General features: G+C 47.7%; 1 protein-coding gene across 1 annotated transcript in view; it reads right to left on the bottom strand.

The window, feature by feature from the left end:
- Positions 1-19,378, bottom strand: part of FBRSL1 (fibrosin like 1) — a gene marked incomplete at both ends in the record, with an annotated part of 418,053 nt that overhangs the window by 20,283 nt on the left and 378,392 nt on the right. Inside the window, 2 exons of the mRNA XM_079544068.1 lie at positions 2,897-3,150; positions 4,672-5,068. Of these exons, the coding sequence (XP_079400194.1) occupies positions 2,897-3,150; positions 4,672-5,068 (651 nt within the window). The remainder of the gene's footprint in view (positions 1-2,896; positions 3,151-4,671; positions 5,069-19,378) is intronic.

A 19,378-nucleotide genomic window follows, 5' to 3' on the forward strand; every position in this document is an offset into this window, starting at 1 on the left:
TATCTAAATCCTTTTCCGAATTGAAATCATTAAGCTCTTCAAAAAGAGGCACTCTGATCCAGGATCTCAAGGTCTCTACTGACACTTGGAAGTGTATATTCCATTGAAAGCCACTGTTGAAAGCATATTTTGGATGCCTAATTCATTTGCTTTTGAGTAATAATGTGCTGCTAAGAGCAGGGACCGTGCATTGCTACATTCCGTATTAATAATATTTACACATGGACAGAAATGGAGAGCAGAATGTACATATACTTGTGATGCTGAGGACTAAGGCATTGGACCAAATGAGTCTATAATGGGCTCCACTCCAAAAAAGGTGAGAGCACTTAGGGCCAAAACCTACTGTTGTTAGAGAATATAAATATCATTTCATATGCGTGTTGTGTTTACGCATTTAAATCTGGCACAACTTAAAGAAATGGAATCCTTCTGTTAGCATCAAGATAATCCACTTTCTATTTTTCTTGAGGGAGACATAAAAGCAAGTTGGCAGTTCTAAGTGCTCTGATACTCCGTTTCTTTAAAGAGACTCGAAGGCAGACTGATAGATTTGGCTCCGGCTCACTGTCCTGCCCCATGGTTTTGGCCTCTGCTGGGACAAGAAGAGGCCCACAGGTGCTCGGAGAAGCAGCATAGCACTTGGAGGAATGGCTGCTGCAGTTTACAGATGGGACTGCCGAGTAGTAACCCAGCTCCGCGAGGCGCTGAGAAACGTAAAGTCAGAACTCAGTTCTTGGGCCTGCCAGCGATGCCTCGTCCCATGGGCCTGGCTGTGTAGAACACAGCTAGGAGCACACTCTGGACTGCTCAAACACTACTGTTAACTGTGCACGCATGAGCTGGGCGTGGAAGCCAAGGGTCAACTCTGCTGATGCTGCTAGATACCCTCATTCAGCAGAGAAGAGACAAAGATTGGTGTTTCCTCTGTGTAATACACTAGAGCCACTCTTGAGGCCTCTGAAAGGAGGCCCACGTGATGGCTGCTCCTAAGTTACTTGCATAAGCTATAGATTTCCAGAGGAACAAGTGCCACTAGAAGTGCGTTCTTGCTATTCTGAGATCTGAACTTTTACCATCAGTGAATGCAGGGACTTAGTGATGTGCTCTTCTTGCTAAGAGTGACAAATTGACTTTTAAGGAAGAACACTTTTTTCTCCAAAGCAGGGGAAATAAAAAGACAGTAACAGGAGACTTGAAAGCTCCATGCTCTCTTGTAGGCTTTTCTAAGCTGGTGCATTTACTGTGAGCACGCATACACTCGAATAGCACAGCAAGGACCGTGCTGCAAGTGGTAGTTGGCTCCTACCTCTCTAGGCTACTCAACAACATCACTTGCTTTTAAGAAAGTTTTATGTGAATGACAACAGAAGCTCCTGGATATGCGCCTCTCTGTATTGATTTTATGATGTGCCTGTTTGCAGGCATTTCATACAATGCAGACAAGAGGCATTTCATTGTCTGCAGGTTAGACACTCAGACCTTTCCCTCCACTAACTTAGGCCTCTCCAGCTTCAATTGCAGAAGAAATCCTTTTAGTAGGAACAAGACTGTTACCATTTCCTGGCAAGCTGCTGAATGTGAATAGGTCACTTGATCTTCCACCTCTTGAAGTTAATGGTGAAAACATACTTGCTTTCAGTGACTGCAGTATCATGCTTTTAGCGAGCACACTGCTATTTCCTTTTGCAACCCTTTCAACATCTCCATCACAGCAGTTCTTTGCCTTAAACAGGGGAAGCAATGAATAGATCTCCCACAGTGCTGCCAACATCTTCCCAGCCAAGTAGTTGAAATTCTAGATTGTGCCAGGGCCTGTGAAAGCCAGCAGCTTTGGCCTATGTGGTCCTGCTCCTGGCTGTGAACCCACAGCACTCTTACTTTTCACTGTTCTGAGAGCTCACTTTGGACCAACTCACATCTCTCCCTCATTTAAGGAAGCAGTTCTAAATAATGACACATTAGTTAGTTCCTGGAAGGAAAAACAAGGGGATGCAAAACCGTCAGAATTTTCAGCAGCAAATCTGCCCTCTCTTTTTTCCTTTAACTGGCTTCATAGGATGCACTTTCCTGCAAAATGCTTGTCCTGTTTAATCCCTGCTGAGTTAGCTGTAGAGTCAAATACCAGATCAAAAGGAGGCCCCAGCAAGTGAAAGTTACAGGGAAGTCTCCTGCTGCCAGGGTCTCTTCCAGGGACAGCTGCAGGCTAATGGATAAGCTATAAAGAGGGCATTTAGGGCAGGTCTGACAATGGAACTGGGGTGGGGTGAACAAAGAGAACATTTTAAAAGGATGCAAAGAGTGCTGAACAGCAGAGGTTGACAGCTGAGCTGTCTGCCTCACACAGAAAGGCCAAGCCTCTATGGACACACAGAGAGCTGATGCTGCTGCAGGATGCTGCTCCGCTGGCAGGATGCGCTGCTTGTTGCAGGATCAGAGCAGGGCATGAGTGTGGGGGTTTTCCATGTGTCATCCCAATGGGCTGACTAGAAAAAAGTTCTTTTCTTGAGTCAATTCTAGCAGCAGTCGTTCTCATTAGAGATGGGGGGAGGGAAGAGAGAACAGCAAACTAAATGGAAATCCTCTGCTGAGTACAAAAACTCAACAGTGGCGACTGTGGAATACCACAATGGATAACTCATGCCCTGAAGAGGAGATTTTTTAGGGTAAAAAATCATTTTGAAGAGGAAACTAAAGTGCTGTCTCTACAGTCTCTCTACTGGTAAAGCCTGTCCAGGTCTCCTAGCTGTTTCATGAGCACTCTTAACAGTTCCAGCACGCACTGCCCGCAGAGGTGTTTGTGTCATGTTATTTAGCTGCCCACCAGCCAGCCCATCTCTCAACACCCTCCTGTGCATGCATGGCAGATCAGCCCTGGAAGAAGAAGGGAACCTACCTGCAGGGTGACCTGGTATCACGAGGCTGTTGGTAGGTAACGCTGGTGGAGGTGGCAGCGTGGGTGGGGTGGCGAACATGGCCGGATGGTGCTGGTGTTGGGTCTGCGATCTGAGAGAGAAGTGCGAGGTAGCAAGATTAGAGATGGAGAGGGGCAGGGCTGGGCCGGAGGAATGGTGCGGAGGAATCTGGGGAGAGAGAGGAAGGTGTTTCGGGATGCTGATGCTCGTTGCACTGCTAGCACTGCTGCTCCGGCTGCAGAGAGAGAGAGACAGGGGCAGAAAGGGAAGAGAGAAACAGAGAGAAAACGTGTTACAATGACACTGAAACAGCACCAGCAATACACAGCCTGAAACAATATAACCACACACACAGCACTGACTTCCCCAGATTTATATTTGGTTGTTGTTTTTTTTTTTAATGTCAGTGGAGAGAGCAACAAATATTGAAGCTTCTACTCTCTAGAGCAGCATTTCCTCTGGCGCTCAAGCAGGTTACAACCCTCAAAGCTATTTATGAGATACTGATACTGCTGGATTTTGCACGTTTATTTGGGCTCTGGTCAGTGTGTCCTCGTGATCGTACAATGCAACTCTTCTGTTTCCTTCTTCTGTTACTCTGGGTGTACAGAGCTGCAGTGTGTGATTTGGGCACCAAGTTTTATCTGCTGTTCTTACTGTGCAGCTATACTCACACAAGCATGCAAACACACACCATGTTAATATATCCTCATAATAAATCAGTATTTTAAATCTTTTTTTCCTATTATTACTCTGCTGCGAGTGATCTGAATTTTGTGGGGTGAAAGGAATTATCACTGCAATTCTTTACTGTAATTCCCACAATAGCAGTATTTGTTGCAGTTTCACATTTCTGACATCTCTTGAAGACTTTGAAATATTATTAATCATTTATATCAAGGCGACATTTACAGAGTTCAACAAAAACAAATCCTAAGTATGCAGGATTCAGTGAAATATAAACTTAACAGCAGCTCTGTTATATACTGACCCTTGTGCAGCCAAATACAATGTTTAAAAACAGTTTTTAAATCTTGTATAACTAGTCTAGCTCTGGTCTGGGAGGCAAGGCATGTTTTCTGTACCAGCCAAAGTGCCATACAGGTTCCACTTGACTGGATAAACTCTTCTCTCTAGAAACTCTTCTTCCTTACCATTTTCATCCTTCTTACTTACAGGATGGAAGCAATTTAAACAGCAAAGCTAAGCCTCCTGCTAGATCTGAGCATGTTGGATTGAAGCGAATTTGTCAGCCTACATGGGAATCCTGTTCTATGGAGCACATTTTCTGATAGGGTTACCCATATCAGAATGTTGGTGAACCAACAAAACAGAGACAAGTGTGAACACCCACCTACTTTAACAGGAGTCTTTCTGAATACAAAATAAGGGAGTGCAAATTCAAACTGCTTTAAAATCCTAAGGCAAATACTGGCTGGCTCAGACAGGACAGTGCAAAATTCCACTAGAAACCAGACCTAAAAGATCTTAACCCCTCAGTTCCGCATGCCTTCCTCCCAGAAAAGGAGAGTTTATCACCATGTTTTACATGCAGCTATCTACCACGGTGGACAACCCAGCCAGTGCAGCTGGAAAATGCAATATCCAAAGCACGGAGCATGTTACCCAGACAGGAAGGGCGCCCTCGGCTCCAGTCCCAGCCATTTCTCTCCCATTTGAAACAAGCTCGATCCCGGCATTAGATCACAGGTCACAGGTCATTAGGTCACAGAGGTGACGCGTCCCCTTCTCCTACCTGATATTATTGAGTCCGTTGTGGGCCACCTGGTGATGCACTTGGTAGTTGAGAGGCGGAGGGATGTGACTCGGAGGCTGGGACCGAAGCTCAGGTATCAGCTGAGGCTGCGACTGCGGCCGAGGTTGAGGTTGTGACTGAGGCCGAGGCTGCGGCTGTGGCGTGAGCCTTGGTGGTGCTGGTGCTGAAATCACGGGCTCCTTCTTCAACAGCGGGCTCGCTCTGGCGCTCGACGTGGGCGCTGAGGAAGTAGAAGTCACAACGGCAGCCACTGGCTGGGGGCTGGGGATAGGCAGGGTGAAGGGCACGTCGGTGCTCAGCTCCCGGCTCCGCTCTAGCCCAGACACCTTTGGGACATTGGCTGCTTTCGCTTCTGGCTTGTCATTCAAGGTGGGACCTTACGGAGCAACAAGAAAAAACAAAAGGCACACACTTGAGAGGTCTGCGGTTGTCTCGCAGGGTAGGACACATGTCTGAAATAAACCAAGACACGTCTCAGCTTGTGGGAGCACCGTGGGAGCAGTGCTGCTGCAGGATGGCTGTGTTTGCGAGCCCGTCCTTTCCTGTCCCTGACTGCTTAGCCAGTACTCCTTGGCATGTGTGCAGAAGACTGAGGTGTCATTAAACGAATCCATACTACAAAGAACATATAGCTTGGTGACTGCTACAGAGTCCCAAGGTTACGTACAGTAGGAGTGTGAACGTGTCTCAAGTTACTGCTACAGGATTTCCTGTTCAATGTCAGATTTAAGGCCAATAATAAACTCACAAACACAAGTCCGATCACGAGGGCCCTTCACTTTCCCAGTGATCTTTCAAGGTAACCTACATTGTGTCGATGCTCAACCCCAGCCACAAGGCACCATGACCCAAGCACCGATCACCAACGATGAGCCCACCTGGCCTCTGGGGAGGAGGCTTCTCTGGGTATGTGTGCGTAGCAAGGGATGGGACAGCTCTGCTGTTACACTGCTGTTCCTTGGCCACACACTTGTATGGAAGAATAGATCAGAAAAGGGTGGAAAAATTCAGCCAGAACTGCAGTAAGCACGGATGGCCTCAGACATGTAGTCCAACTTGTCCTCGCCACTGCACATATCTGTACACCAAAGCTATATGCAATGCTGCGACCTTGCTGAATGCACCTGCGGTGGGAATTCCATTTGGAATTACTGGTTCTATAATGACAAGTATTTTCTTTTCTCCAAATTAAACTAGAAATGCAGTGGAACAGATTAAAAGGATGGAAGGGAAATGGGAAAAGGGAGGAAAGAACAGAAATTTCAGACTGAACAGTATTCAAACGGCCAAAGAGAACCAAAAGGACCAACATGAATGAGATTCAGCTCCCACAGGAGTCCTTTTCAATAGAATCTGTTTGTCCTTGAGGGCACACATAGACACAATCACAAGGAAAGCTTACAGAATGAGAGTAATTTGTGTGTTTCACCTGCCTGGACAGGCAGGGCGCACGCTGTCATTACCCACCAGAAGGTGTTGGGCTGTCTGCATTTAACTGGCTTGCAGACACCCATGAGATGCTACCTACGTTCCTTAACACGCTCCCAACACCCTCGCCAACAAATTCCACCTTTGAAATGTTCCTGTCTCATCAAAGGCCGGAGCCAGTTCCTGTTGTAGGAGGTGTGGAAATAGCACAGCACACACAGGGAGCTAATTCTGGCAGCACACACGGTGTGCTATGCAGCCTGCTTGGAGCAGGACTGTGCTGCCACGGCTTTGGCCCCTTTGGTGCTGCCATCAGACAAAGGGACAGTTTGTGCATCACAGGTACTCTGTTTTATTTAGGGAAATTGCTTTTAAAATCAAATACTCTCTGCTCTCATTTGCCAATATTTCTAGTAATGCCACCTCCGTTTGTCATTTTTCCTCAGATTTTATTATTGACAACTGAAAAATTGTCATTGCCTAATTAAGCCATGGGTCCATGTGCTGCATTTCAGAGCGAGTGTACTCACAGCTGCAGATCCCACTGTTTTTCAGGAGCTACACATTAAAAGCAATTGGGTTCCATCTCTGACCATAGGTTTCCTGAGAGCCTATTAGATCTTTGCAGCCGGTAGTCCTCCTCCTACAGAGTTAAACTTCATATCCTGTAATTATAGGCAATGCAAACTAATGGTGTATATTCAAAACACAGTGGCACCACAAAAGTTAGCTGAGTAAAAAGTCAATTAGATCCAAAACGAATCAATAAAGTCCCGCATTAAAAGCAGCTGTTTGACCAGCTTTAGGTATTGATTCCCCACGATTTCAGCATTAGTTCTCACTTGCAGTTTTCTCAAAGCAAAACCTCGCTGGCTGAATGGACCCAGCAGCCTGGTTGTATCAGTTAGTGACAGGGGTATGTGCCTGATTCCTGCTGCCACCTTGCTTTTGTGTTCCACTCCCCAGCACAACCAAACACTCAATGAAAGAACACCCAGGTGGGTACTTTTGGGCACTCCCACATCCAAGCTCCCTGATGCTGGGCCAGGTCTCACAGAGGTTCTCTCATCATTCTGTACCACAGCTCCCAACCCAGTCCCAGCTGCACAGACGCAGCACAACTGCCCCGACAAAGGCATGGCTCCACCAGACCACACCATGAAGTTCTAGAGACAAAAACGTGTTTATTTTAACGAAGTCCTAGAGTAATTTTCATGTTTAATGATAACAGGCTGAGCCAATTTGCCTAAGACTTGACAGTCAGCTCTAATAATTCAACCTTAATTAAACCCGAGCGCGTGTCAGTTCAGCTCATCCCTTCACAGCAAATCTGACATTTGCAATGATTCATGCTTCAGCCATGCTACAGGAAGGCCGGATCACATCTGCCATTCTCCACTATGCAGAGCGCTACCCCTTTTCAGCATGCCAACTTTGTTTATCTTCTAACCAAACACTCTGCATTTCTTCCATTGAGAGGTTTTCTTAAATGAGCAGTCAGTGGAGTATGATTTTACTGGGATGAATGATGACCTGGTGCCAGAGACAGGGAAGGAAGGAGTGAAGCCGCTTCAACAAGAAAAAACCAAACAAGCCTGAGATGAGGCATTCCTGTCTTCTTCATCAACTCAGTTATCCTTTGCAGCGTTGCAAAAATCCAGCCTTCCTGAGTCTTGTGCTACATCCCATCCCAACTTAATGCGGCAAAGATGAAAACTTCCGAACACTTTTAAAAGCACAGAGAGCTTTAGCTACTGCTGCTGGAGATGTGCAGCGCCAGGCTGAAGACCAAATTCAATTACAGCTGAACGTGCCGCAAAAAGGATGTTATGGGAGGAATTGAGTGAACCTTGAAAACCAGCAGCACGGGCCCAATATGAAATGTCACTGGGATAAATGTATGCTGCCCATCCCCAGGGCAGCACAGGGTGACACGCTTGCCTGCGCATAACTGCAGCGCATTGCAGGCTAAATACTATACAGAAAGCCCCCCACACAAATTAAAGCCTTCTGTTACAGGAATTTGCTTTCAAGCTGATTAAGAGTAGCTCAAGTGCAAGGGATTAAACATGTAAAGGCTGCTTTGAGGACTCCAATAAGCAGTTATTGTGTTATACAAACAGTACTTAGGGCAACGGCATTTCCAGCCCTGCCTCTCGCTCTCTGCAAGCCGCCGGTTGTTGCTGTCAGCACACGAACAACGTGATCGGAAAAAATCCAATCTTGCCTGCGCGCCTTTCCTTTGTCTCTCGAAGAAAAGAAAGTGGAGTCATTCAGATGTCTTTCTGCAGTCTCCTGCACTGTATTCAAACAGCAATGGTGATGGGGCGATGTGAGAAAGAAATTCCTTTCCGACATCCATCAATGACATCTTTACCAATGGCAATTTCCCAAGAAACACAAGCACCACCATCTGCAGCCTATCTATCCCCCCATACACATCCCTGCAAACAGACAGAAGCCAGCCTGGCTGTTACCAACCCTGCTCCATATTAAAATTCCAGCAAGAAATGCTGCAAAAGCATCACCGCAGGAATTACAGGGACATATGTGGCAAGAAGCTGAGTGTTTCAGAGTTGCTTGACGAGTCCCAGGAATGAGTTTTGAACCATCAGTGTTAGGAATCATCGCAGAACAGCACGACTGTGCAGAGTACAGCAAAACAAAGGAATTACCAAAATAACTTATTCAATGAGCTTCAGAAAAAGCTTCTTTTTTTTTTAAACAGAGCTTTTAGACTGCTGCATAATGTATTGTGGGTGTGCAACACAGAAAGGCACAAGTGAAAGCAAAGTATTTTGCATTGGCAACGATAGCACTGATGCTGGCAGAGCGAAAAATCAGTATTTAAGTCCTAATTCTTTACCCTGAGCAGACTTCAGCTTTTTCATTGTGTTTCAGGAAGGCAGTGCTATTTAAGACACAAGACAATTATCACGGCTTGCTCCGACCCCAGCTCAGCCTCCAACCTGTGCCCCAGCCATGATGTGCAATGGTGGGATGCTCCATGCAGCCCGGCCGGCTCCAGCCCTGCGCTCAGTTCCTTCGTACCAAGCTGTCTGTCAAGTCAAGTCGTCTCGCAGCCATCTGAAGCACCCTCCCAACAGCTGCCACTATCAATTACTCTTGCAGACAGCCCTGACTATCAGGAAGAGAACTGGAGCGAGCACTTGCCAGTTTTAATAAACTGTGTTGCCCAAGTCATTTAACCTGCTAGACTGCTGTATGCTGGGGCTGTAACAAGCCTTCAGCTTTTCAAATGAGAAGAAAGCAACAGTGGCAAAAAGCTGTCAGCCTGGTCCTCAGAATTAACTTCCAAGTGTGTTTTTTCCCCCCTCCCTCTCCCTTCTGAGGCACCCAAGTTGCAAGAGTAAAATATCTTCAAGTTGCTGTCATAGTGGCACGACAAGGGCAGCATCCTGCATGTCGAACACGAAGCCGTGGCTCCTGAAAGCAAAGGGCTGCAGGCTGCCAGCTGTGTGTGGAGCAGCCCTGGGCCAGGACCGGCTCTGTTCAGGCACAGGCTGCCATCCCCCAGTGACACCAATGCTGCCAGGAGCTCCGGGACGCCCCGAGCATCCCCAGCCCCCAGTCCTGCTTCCTCACACAGGCGGCTCAGGGGCTCACCCAACCAAACACGTGGTCAGTTGGAACTGCCTCCAGCACTCTGGTGGAGGCATCTGCACTTTCACTAGAAAGCTTACTGCACTCCACTAATTACAAAGAAGGTTAAAAAAAGCCCTGTGCAAAACGTCTGCCTCAGCCAGAGCCGCAGATAAGACCCTTTGTTGCGGCAGCTTGCAGCGCAGGGAAATTTCACTCTCCCCCCAACAAAGGGAGAGCATAAAGACCCACAGACTTGGTGGTGATCCGCTGCTCTACGGTTCTTTAACGGGACGTTTTATTCCTGAAGATTTGGGAGCTTTCCATGCTCTATCCAGGCACGTTAGCTGTAAGCATGCGTGACGACACCGCAAAGCTGCAGGAGCTGAATGGAGATGGGTGCCAAACACAGGGATTGGGGCCAGTGCATAAAGGAGGAGGATCACCATTCTAATCCCCCAAAGTAAGTCACACTGCATTTTCCTAGCAATGCTGCTTCTGGCACCATTTCAATGCAAAGCTGAAACTGGATTTGCAGCTAAAGCACCTACTGCGGATGCCAGCGTTGTAATGAGATTGAAAGTTTCATGCAGGCTATTAATCTAGGGCTATAATGGTGGATCACACACTGCAGGGTTAAATCCCTTCAGTGCTGCTGCTAAGCAGATGACCAGAAATGTGTGACGTAGGAGCTGCTCCCCAGCCCTGGGCACAGCCTTTATAAACCCAGCAGTTACATACTGAGGGTGTTTTTGTCTCCTTTTGCTGTTTTTGCCATGTGTGACAGCACACTGCGCATCTGATTGGACTGACAGACAAGCAGCAAGGTAAATAAGCTATCTGGAAGGCAAAAAAGCTTCAAACACATGAAAACAAGCAAATACAAAAACCCAAATCCAGATCAAGCTTTAAGCAGACAGAAGTGTTCTACACCAAGTAAGCTTATGAATTTAATTAGTCAAACCAGCACAAATAATAAACTATCAACTACTACATTACAGGAGAAAAAGTACTACTTTCGCTGTTTCAAATCCTCATCGATCCCCATCCAGCCTACGAGTGAGTTATTAATCACTCCAATTAAATCACAAACACAGGTCTTTATGCTGAAATTGAACCTCCCACCAATAGATCAATAGCTCAAATCTCCAAGAGCAATTACTGCTCAGCACAACAGAGCAGCTCGTAACAAAGCTCCACGCAGGCCACAACTCTCTGTCATATCCTTCCCAGGCAGTGCAAACAAACTGGGAAAAAAAGATTTTATAACTATTATTTTCAAAATAAACAGACATCTGCTCAGAGTTACCTAATCTCTCTCACATCACAGAGGCAGATCTGCCAAGGTCACATTGGAGACACGATTACATTTTTTCACAATTTGTTATTCTAGCAAAGCCCTGATAAGATTGAACTATTGAAGTTCACACTCCGGTTTAATTTCAAGAGGTTAAATGCCAAATCCTTTTCTTATTGCTACAAGGAAGGGATCTGCCAGGCTGCATAATACCCTGTGTGGGCTAAGACAACAATTTTGTTTCATCTGCTCAGTCTTACAAAGGTTCTGACTTTTTTTTTAGATGACATCGGAGAACTCCAAACACCCAAAGAATCATTTAAAGTAAAATCCGTCAGGGAGACTGCTCTGCAGGAGTGGGAATGACCTTTCTGACCCCAGCCTGGAGGAGTTAAATCAGCGGCTGGCTGAGAAAGCACGTCTGCTAACCAAAACCAGAACAAGGCACGGTGAAACATTCTCCAGCACCAGATCATCTCTGCTGGGAGCGGCAGATGATTACCCTAAGCAGCCAAGCGTACACAGGGCTGCAGAAATTCCCATCCCTGCCTTGGAAGATCACCGATGCCTGCCCCGATGCAATGCAAATGGGAACCACAGGTGAGAGCCGTATTTCCACACACATCCTTGCTTCCAACCGCTGCCCCTTCCAGCAGGTCACCGAGTGCCGTCCATCACCCCTCGTTAGGGCAGCTACTGGCACCCAATTAAGTGGGGATGGACTCACGCCAGGCAGCTAATCGAGACGAGTTCAGTTCAGGCTGCAGGCACGGGCCCCATCAGCAGGGCACCATACTGCCTTGTTCCCTCACCAGCTCGGTGTGGATGTGCCCAGCAGCCCTGCATGATGCTGAGCATTCCCATGGAGGAATGGCCCCAACTGGGACAGGGACCTTGCCACCACAGCTCCCCATCACCACACTCACACAGCTTTACAAAAGGAGGGGGGGAGGCTGGCTGTTCCCCCCTGCAGCAGAAACGGCCCAACTCCACGCTGGGATTTCTTTTCTGGAATGTGGTATGCACAGCTGATACAAAAAACACCAGCTCAAAATCCAGCATCCTACATGTCTCCTGAACCGAGCTTCTTTCTGGGCTCTAGATGAGCAAAGATCAACCCCATCCATCAAGTTCTGGGCTCTTGGTTGACTTTCCTGTCATCTCATAGAGCACACAAGAGACCATTAATACACACATACAAATTCAGCCCCCAGTTAGATTCAGGATTCAAACTGGCCATTCAGGGCAGAGAAGAGCCCTTGCATAGACCAACATTTCCAAGGGAAGGGCCCTCTTCCCAAGCCACACGCTGCAGGCCTGCCAGACCCCTGCCTCAGCACGTGTTCCACACAGGTTAGGAGGCTCTTGCTATACTCTGCCATTCAGGTGTTCAAGGAAAACACACACAGCAGTAATCACTTCTAATGGATGTAAGCCTGCAATGGTCTGTGCTGGATGTCAGCAGACTGCAGAAAAAGACCTATTGTGTCTGTGTGCAATCAGCATTTGAAGTGCTAAGGCTGTTTTTCTGGCTCAGGAAAGTCAACAGTGAAAGATGTGAAAGGGCAGCCAACAGAGCTGTTAAGAAAACCTCTCAGTAACTTGACCAACTCCCATGCCCAGTGTAATGGTTGGAGCCTTGAAAACAGAACATTTTGCTCCAAGGTGACTTTGCTTTGCTAAACAGGAACTGAAAGGAGTGACTGACCACACACAAATCAGCAAAATCCTGTCTTATTTATTTGCTAAGTCCAGCTCTCACAGTTCAATAGCTGCTGTCACATTAGTGCTAATACACCTATAATTTGGGCAAACAAGACTTGAGGTTCAGCGCCTGTCAAACGAGGCCAATGCTTTCCACGCTCCCTGCCCCTGCAGCCCCATCCCTCCCTGTACCACACTGTCTCCCTGGCACTGAGACAGCAGCACCCTTTCCACACTGATGGTACTGAGGATCTACAATCAAGATGAAGAGAAGCTGAAGAACAGATTATCCTGCAAGGCAGTAAGACCTCCCACCTCACTCTTATTCACCTGGTCATAATTTTCAGGTACTGCAATGGCAGCTTAAGAAAAATTAAGATACTGAAATGAAGAGATAATACATTCAACAGCATTTCAAGTTGCATCGTGGATAATTAAAATATTTAAGGGACACGCTGGAAGTTCTTAATCAGGGAACATTTAGGTGAGTGGTGTATGCCCTTTGGATTCAGTCCCTATGGCAACCAAATACTCCAAAAGGATGCGCTGGAAGAAGCATGTCAGGAGCTGCCTCAACATTCTAATTCACAGAGAGAGCAACGCATAAATACAGCTACTGACAAGCACAGCAACAGCAAAAAAAAGGTTTGCCAACAGCATTCAGAAGGCACAAACGGCCCTTTGTTTTTTAAGACTGAAAAAGGTCCATTCTTCCTTTAAGAACACTGACTACAAACGTCAAGAAAACTGGATGGTGTTGCACATGCAATGTTGAATCACATGTACAAACTGTGTTTCTGCTCCTCGTGTTGAAAGATTTTGCATCTAAATCTTCAGAAAAATTGTTTCCATCTCCCCCAGCTCAACAGGGACAAACTATGAGAATGCAACATCATGAAGACAGTTTCTGGGTGTGCGTGGGGTGGGAAATGTGAGGAATGATGGTCTTTTCCTTCAAAGCAGAAGTGCAGCTCAGTACACAGCGAGGAAAGGAACGAGTGCGCTCATTTATGACCTGCACTGCAGAAGGCAGACTGCTCTGCCATGATCTCAGTGCGAGTGAAATGCAGCTGTGATGCTCCTTCCAGCCTTCTCCCTTGATGAAGTGTGAATTCTTCAATGGGCAGCAGAAATTTTGGAATACTCTGGTGCCGGAAATGCTTGAGGATAATGTCAGATCTGGCATCTAATAAGATTTAGCAGAGGAACTCTGTGCTCTGCTCTGCAGTGGAGTCACACCCTACATGAAAAGGAACACTTGAATCTCTTCTTTCATCAAGAATTATGACTGCGGAAAGAAATCTCCCCAGTGGAGGGTGCTGGGTGGTGCAGTGCTGCAATTCCAGCCCGGCTGTGCACAAAGCCTGAAAGACTCACTTGAGCCTTGTAAACCCAAACGCTTCCGCTCCACTCCTCTTCCTGCAGCCTCTGGAGCCCCATGTCACTGCAGAGGCCCCGCCACGACCGCTGGATGCTGGGGAAGCCATACCTTCAGCTCCTACCAGGTGGGCTCTCAAGGCCACCCGTGATTCTGACATCTGTGAGTACAGCCGTGGAAAATACTTCATACAGAACTGCTGCATACTTTTATTTCAGCGCTGGGTGAAAGACAGAGAGAAGCATCCAGCCTCAGCCTGCAGATACTTTTCTAGGAAAGCAATTGCTGCACAGTTCGTGTTCCCCTTCTCACATCTGCCATGTGTCCCAGCAATTCTATCGAATTCACAGTAAGTTTTTCCTTCAAGTCCTTTCCATGTCACATTTTTTCCGAACAGCAAAAGCCCAGTGAAAAGCAGCGACTTGGGTTTGGCAAAACACCTGTAATACACGGTTCCTGTGTGTTAGGAGGGCAAAGTGGGGTCTGTGCAAATTCTTGAGAGTTTCCCTTTCCTGTTGGCATAGCAGACAACAGTTTCCATTCACCATACCTGTATTTCCTGGCAAGCAGGTTGCTGTCTTCATCTGTCTGCCCAAAGCCACCTGCTCCCCATCCAGTCCCAATCCTACAGGCTGGAGGAGTGCTGCCCTCTACATGAGGAAAAGCTCAAAAATAACCCTCTGTGACCAGCAGGGAATCCCAGCAGTTAGAAACAATGTATAGCTTCCACACCAAAGAGGCCCAACAGAGAGCCAAAGAGTTGGGAGGAGGCAGCCCTCCGCTCACACCTTCAGCCACGCTTTGAGGCACGCTGGCTCGTATCAAGCAACATGCAGCTCACACACCAGGTCCCTACAGGGGCTGGTTCCTTCTTGTAGCTAATGCATCGTTATGGATGGACCCCAAATGCTTAATCAATCCCACGACTACAATTTCAATGGCTCATCTCTCCTTGTGCAGAATCCAAGTTCTGGTGGCACTGTTTCTGTTTTTGAGGACTCAATATGGTTTTGGTTTTGAGGACAACACCCAAACTGCCAGCGGTTTGTTTTAGGGAACCATCTCCTCCCACATTCATATAACCATCTGCAAAATGGATCACATATGTTGCGTGCAGAGAGTTTGATTCAGCTCTGACAGCATGAGAGCCTCCAGCCCAAATATCTGAAAGTAATAAAACCCATCCCATCCTCCTGATTCCTCATGCTAACAGTGGATTGAGCTATATTCACTTTGCATTAGAATACCTGTCAATAGTAAGCAACCTGCACCGATACATAAACACAGTTAAAGACAAAACAAAAGAGCTATTGGTTTCTGGCACATCTCTCAGCCTCCTCCTGCCTTGGCTTGCAGTAAGGATATGAAACCTTCTTGCTCCCATAAGATGAGGAATGGTAATGCTGGTCCATGCATGGCTGCTTTGCACTGTGTTACAGGCCATGCTGACAGCCGGGGGAAGTGACCTGAATGCCCCACTCTGCCTTATGATCACTCCACAGACAAACAAGGCCAAGAGGGACAGAGCACCCACTATTTCATATACAGATGTGTGAAGCAAGGATAATTAAGGAAGGACCCAGTGCGGGCAGCAGGCAGTTTCTCCTTGTGTCTCCAGTGCCTGTGTCCCCATGCCCACAGCCCTACTGCAGCCACAAGGCACAGCCTCCCCCAGCAGCACAGAGCACATCCCACAGTGCCACATGGGGAGCTTGGTGTGCTGCTAAAGGGCTCCTCTTCCTTCCTAGCATCAGGAATTTCCCACCCCTTCATTTTGTAAATTACCAGAACAGACATTTAAATGTTCAAGAGTAATCTGAACGGAGTATTCATGCCTTGGGCATTTTTATGCTCTACAAGGAGAGAAACAAAAGTGCCTCATTTAATATCTCCCTGTAGCATTCTCTGCTCTTGCTCTTCCATCACCAATCTCCAAAGGCAAACTCGCAGCAGTTCGATGCTCCTGCAATGCTCCAGCCCTCCCCTCTTCCTCTGTAAGAGCAAGATATGTTTTTAAAGCAAACCTCACAGGCAGTCCTGAACAGTTGGTGGGAATCCTTTCACAGAGAGAAAAATCATTTGTAACCAATAAAAAGAGAAGAATATTCTGATTCCCAGGGTTTGATCAAGCACCCAAGGGAGTCACTGGGTAGCACGTCTGCTACTGCTCTACTGGCTCTGAGCACCTGCACCCGGACCTTCTGGGGGAGCCTGGGGGTCTCTGCTCTATGGGGGATTTACAAGCTCTGTGTCAGCCTCTCCTGGGAGGCACAGGCAAGAGGAATGTCAGCCTCAGACAAGCAGTTTGAGCAAATCCCCTCCAGCCCCGCTGCCTGCCCTTGTTCCTCCCTGACTGCTAAAATTGAAGAGAGCATAAAGGTGAAAAGTGAAAGGCATGGCTGAGGCTCGAGAATGGAGAGACCCACAGCTGTGCTCCCATGTGCTGCCACGGCATCAGGCACTGAAACACCCATGGCCAAAAGTGCAGGCCGGAATCCAGGCTTATCTGGATGCGGTCTAAGGGATGCTTCACTATGATGTGGCCAGCACAGTTGTTTGTTCAAGAATTAAAAGGAAGTGATACTTCTTCCTTATGGAGGAAGACCAGGAAATTAAATCCGGACTGGTCCCAGATCTCCCTCCTCGCTCTTATGGGTTTCACTGCACAAAGAAGGGGTGGTGGCTTGAATATTCTCCAAATGTGACTTCCCTTTCCTGTACAAGTCACTGTTAGAGAAAAGGGTTTAAAAGAACCAGTCCCTCGAGCCTTGTATGAACACCCGTTCCCTCATCTCCCCACATCAGTTAGACCCTTCCACAACCTGCACTGAGGTCACTTAAGCCACATGTGCCCACCACTCCCAGGCACCGGAGCCGTGAGCTCTACACACATGCTGAGTGACACCCCATCACTCGACAGCAGAGGCCACCCCTACAGCAGTACCAGAAAGTATTCTCTTTAGTTTGCAAGGCTACAAAAACTGGCCAAAACCTTCACACAGCCTGAAACACAGCTGCAGTGTTTGCATCTCTCCCTGAGAACCACACAGACATTTATCACTGTATAGCCATGCTCCCCCAGCCACAGACCAGCCCTGGCATCTGGAGAAGGACTGTATCACAAACAAGCGCCCACCCCAAGAACCCCTGGGGTCTGCAGCACGTTGTGGCTGCCCGGAATTAGCTTCTGACCAGAAAAGGCAACACTTTCTTCAGTCACTCTCAGGAAATGTTTTCATTAAGGCCAAACTTCAGACATATTCACCATCGCATACTGAAGGTGGTTTTTCTAAGAGCTAAGGATCACAAGGAAGCCACGTGGTCAAACAAGAGGTCATTATCCACCAGCTGCAGGGCACAGTGGGAGCTGCAAAGCAATGAGCAATTTGAGAATAGAGCTGCTAAAGCCCTACTGGCAGTTTAAGTACTGATTTTTCTGGCTAAGATTCATAGGGATATCAAGTCAGCACGAGGATATCTTGTCAAGGCTGGTAAAGTCAATACTGTAATAGGCTGCGTCGTTTCTCTTTACTGCCACAACTGTATGATTTCATCGATACTCAGACCTGGAGGCAAAGGACATGAGGATGCTGCTCTGCGCCAGGCTTCAGCCCCTGCTTCATGCCACACAGCCACAGCAACTCAGTCCAACAGATGAGATTTGCAAAACGGGAATCACATGGAACTGCTTCTACTTAAGATGCCTTAATACTTGGGGTTTACTATTAACTTATTGATTCCTGACACAATTACATGATGGGAGATTTTTCAAAGGCACAAAGTCAGCAGGAATTAAGTTGAGGGTTTGACCCAAACCTTTAAAATCCCTGTAACTACACAGTTCACCTCTACCACAACCTGGATGCTTTCAGGACCATCACCAATAGCAAACAACATTCCTTTAACTGAATGTGCTCCAAGAGCTCTGCGGAGCGATCTGCCCTCCTGGTGCCAAGTTGCACAGCCCCCCAGCTCCATGCACCCGCAGTGGAGAGCAGTGAGGTTCTGCCACCCCCTGCTCCCTGCAGTCTTTCCATTACCACCTCTGGAAAGCAGCAGATGCTGAAGGAAAAGCCCTGCAGATTCCCCGAGCTCCCTTTGAAACCCAAGGAGAACAGATGAGCAACACATTCGAAATTAATTACAGCAAAAACCTACTGCATTGTTCTCTCCTCCCCTTTCTTTTTCTCCCGACCCCCGATCGCAGAGCTTTCACTGAAGCCTCTGTGTGGTGTGTATATTTTCCTAAAGTTGCCAGGGCCAAAACAGTACAGCTGAGACATTCACAGAAGTCAAAGAGAGTGCACAGCCAGGTTAGCGCGGGGGTACAATAGTTCCTTAAGAGCGAGCGTCTCCCCTGCCCGCCGGCCCCCTCCTCCCAAACCTTCCGTCTCTAATGAACCTTTGGTGTCCGTCCACCAAAAACAAACATCAATCAGGCAACAGGCTGTTCCTTTTCCCCTGTTGCTGGTCTGAAATAACAGTCATCCCCCGCTGGGCTGGGAACGCCACTTCCCCGTCCAGCACACATACAGGATAATAAGGGGGAGGCGAAGGAGGGAGGAAAACCCGCTCCAAGGTGCCAGAATACACAGCGAGCTGTGCCTGTCGGAGCCAGGGAAAACTTGGGAACACAACAGCTTTTGATTCCTTCTGTCCCACTGGGCACGTTAATTATTTAAGGGCTGGCTTGTGAGCTGCTGATGGTGGTAGGAGAGGGGTGGAAGGGAAATCAGGCTTTTCCCCACTGCCCCAGCCCCGTCCTTGTGCTGGCACAACTGTGTGCACATATGTATGCATGCAAGCAAGTGGCTTCAAGCCTGCTCAGAGCTGCATCCTCCCCCCCCCCCCCAAGACCTTCCTTGCTGGCTCGCCACCACAGACAGCACAGGGCAGCATCTGGATCCAATGAGTGACAGCACAGAGCAACTGCCCGGACTCCTCTCCACAGTTCCTCGTGTGTTATGACAGGGGGCAGGGGGAGTTTATACTGGACAGAGCTGGAAATGGAGCCGCAAATCAGAGTTCGGCTCATGATTTGCTAGCAGGGCTTTCTAGGTGTCTGAAGGAACGCTTTGGAAGGAGAACGGGGAAAAGGAGAATGTAACTACATCTCATTTGGATGGAGAGGACTCACAGATGTTAGGAATATTTTTGATCAACAGCTTTCCTGGCACTGCTGTTGGTGAAATCCACAACCTTGACGGCTAGCTGAGTAAGAAAGTGCTGGCAAGCTCCTGCCTGCATGCAGGCAATTTGCAATGCTGCCAGTCAAT

Source organism: Tetrao urogallus (assembly GCF_951394365.1).
Source record: "Tetrao urogallus genome assembly, chromosome: 17".
In the NCBI taxonomy this organism is placed as follows: Eukaryota; Metazoa; Chordata; class Aves; order Galliformes; family Phasianidae; genus Tetrao; species Tetrao urogallus.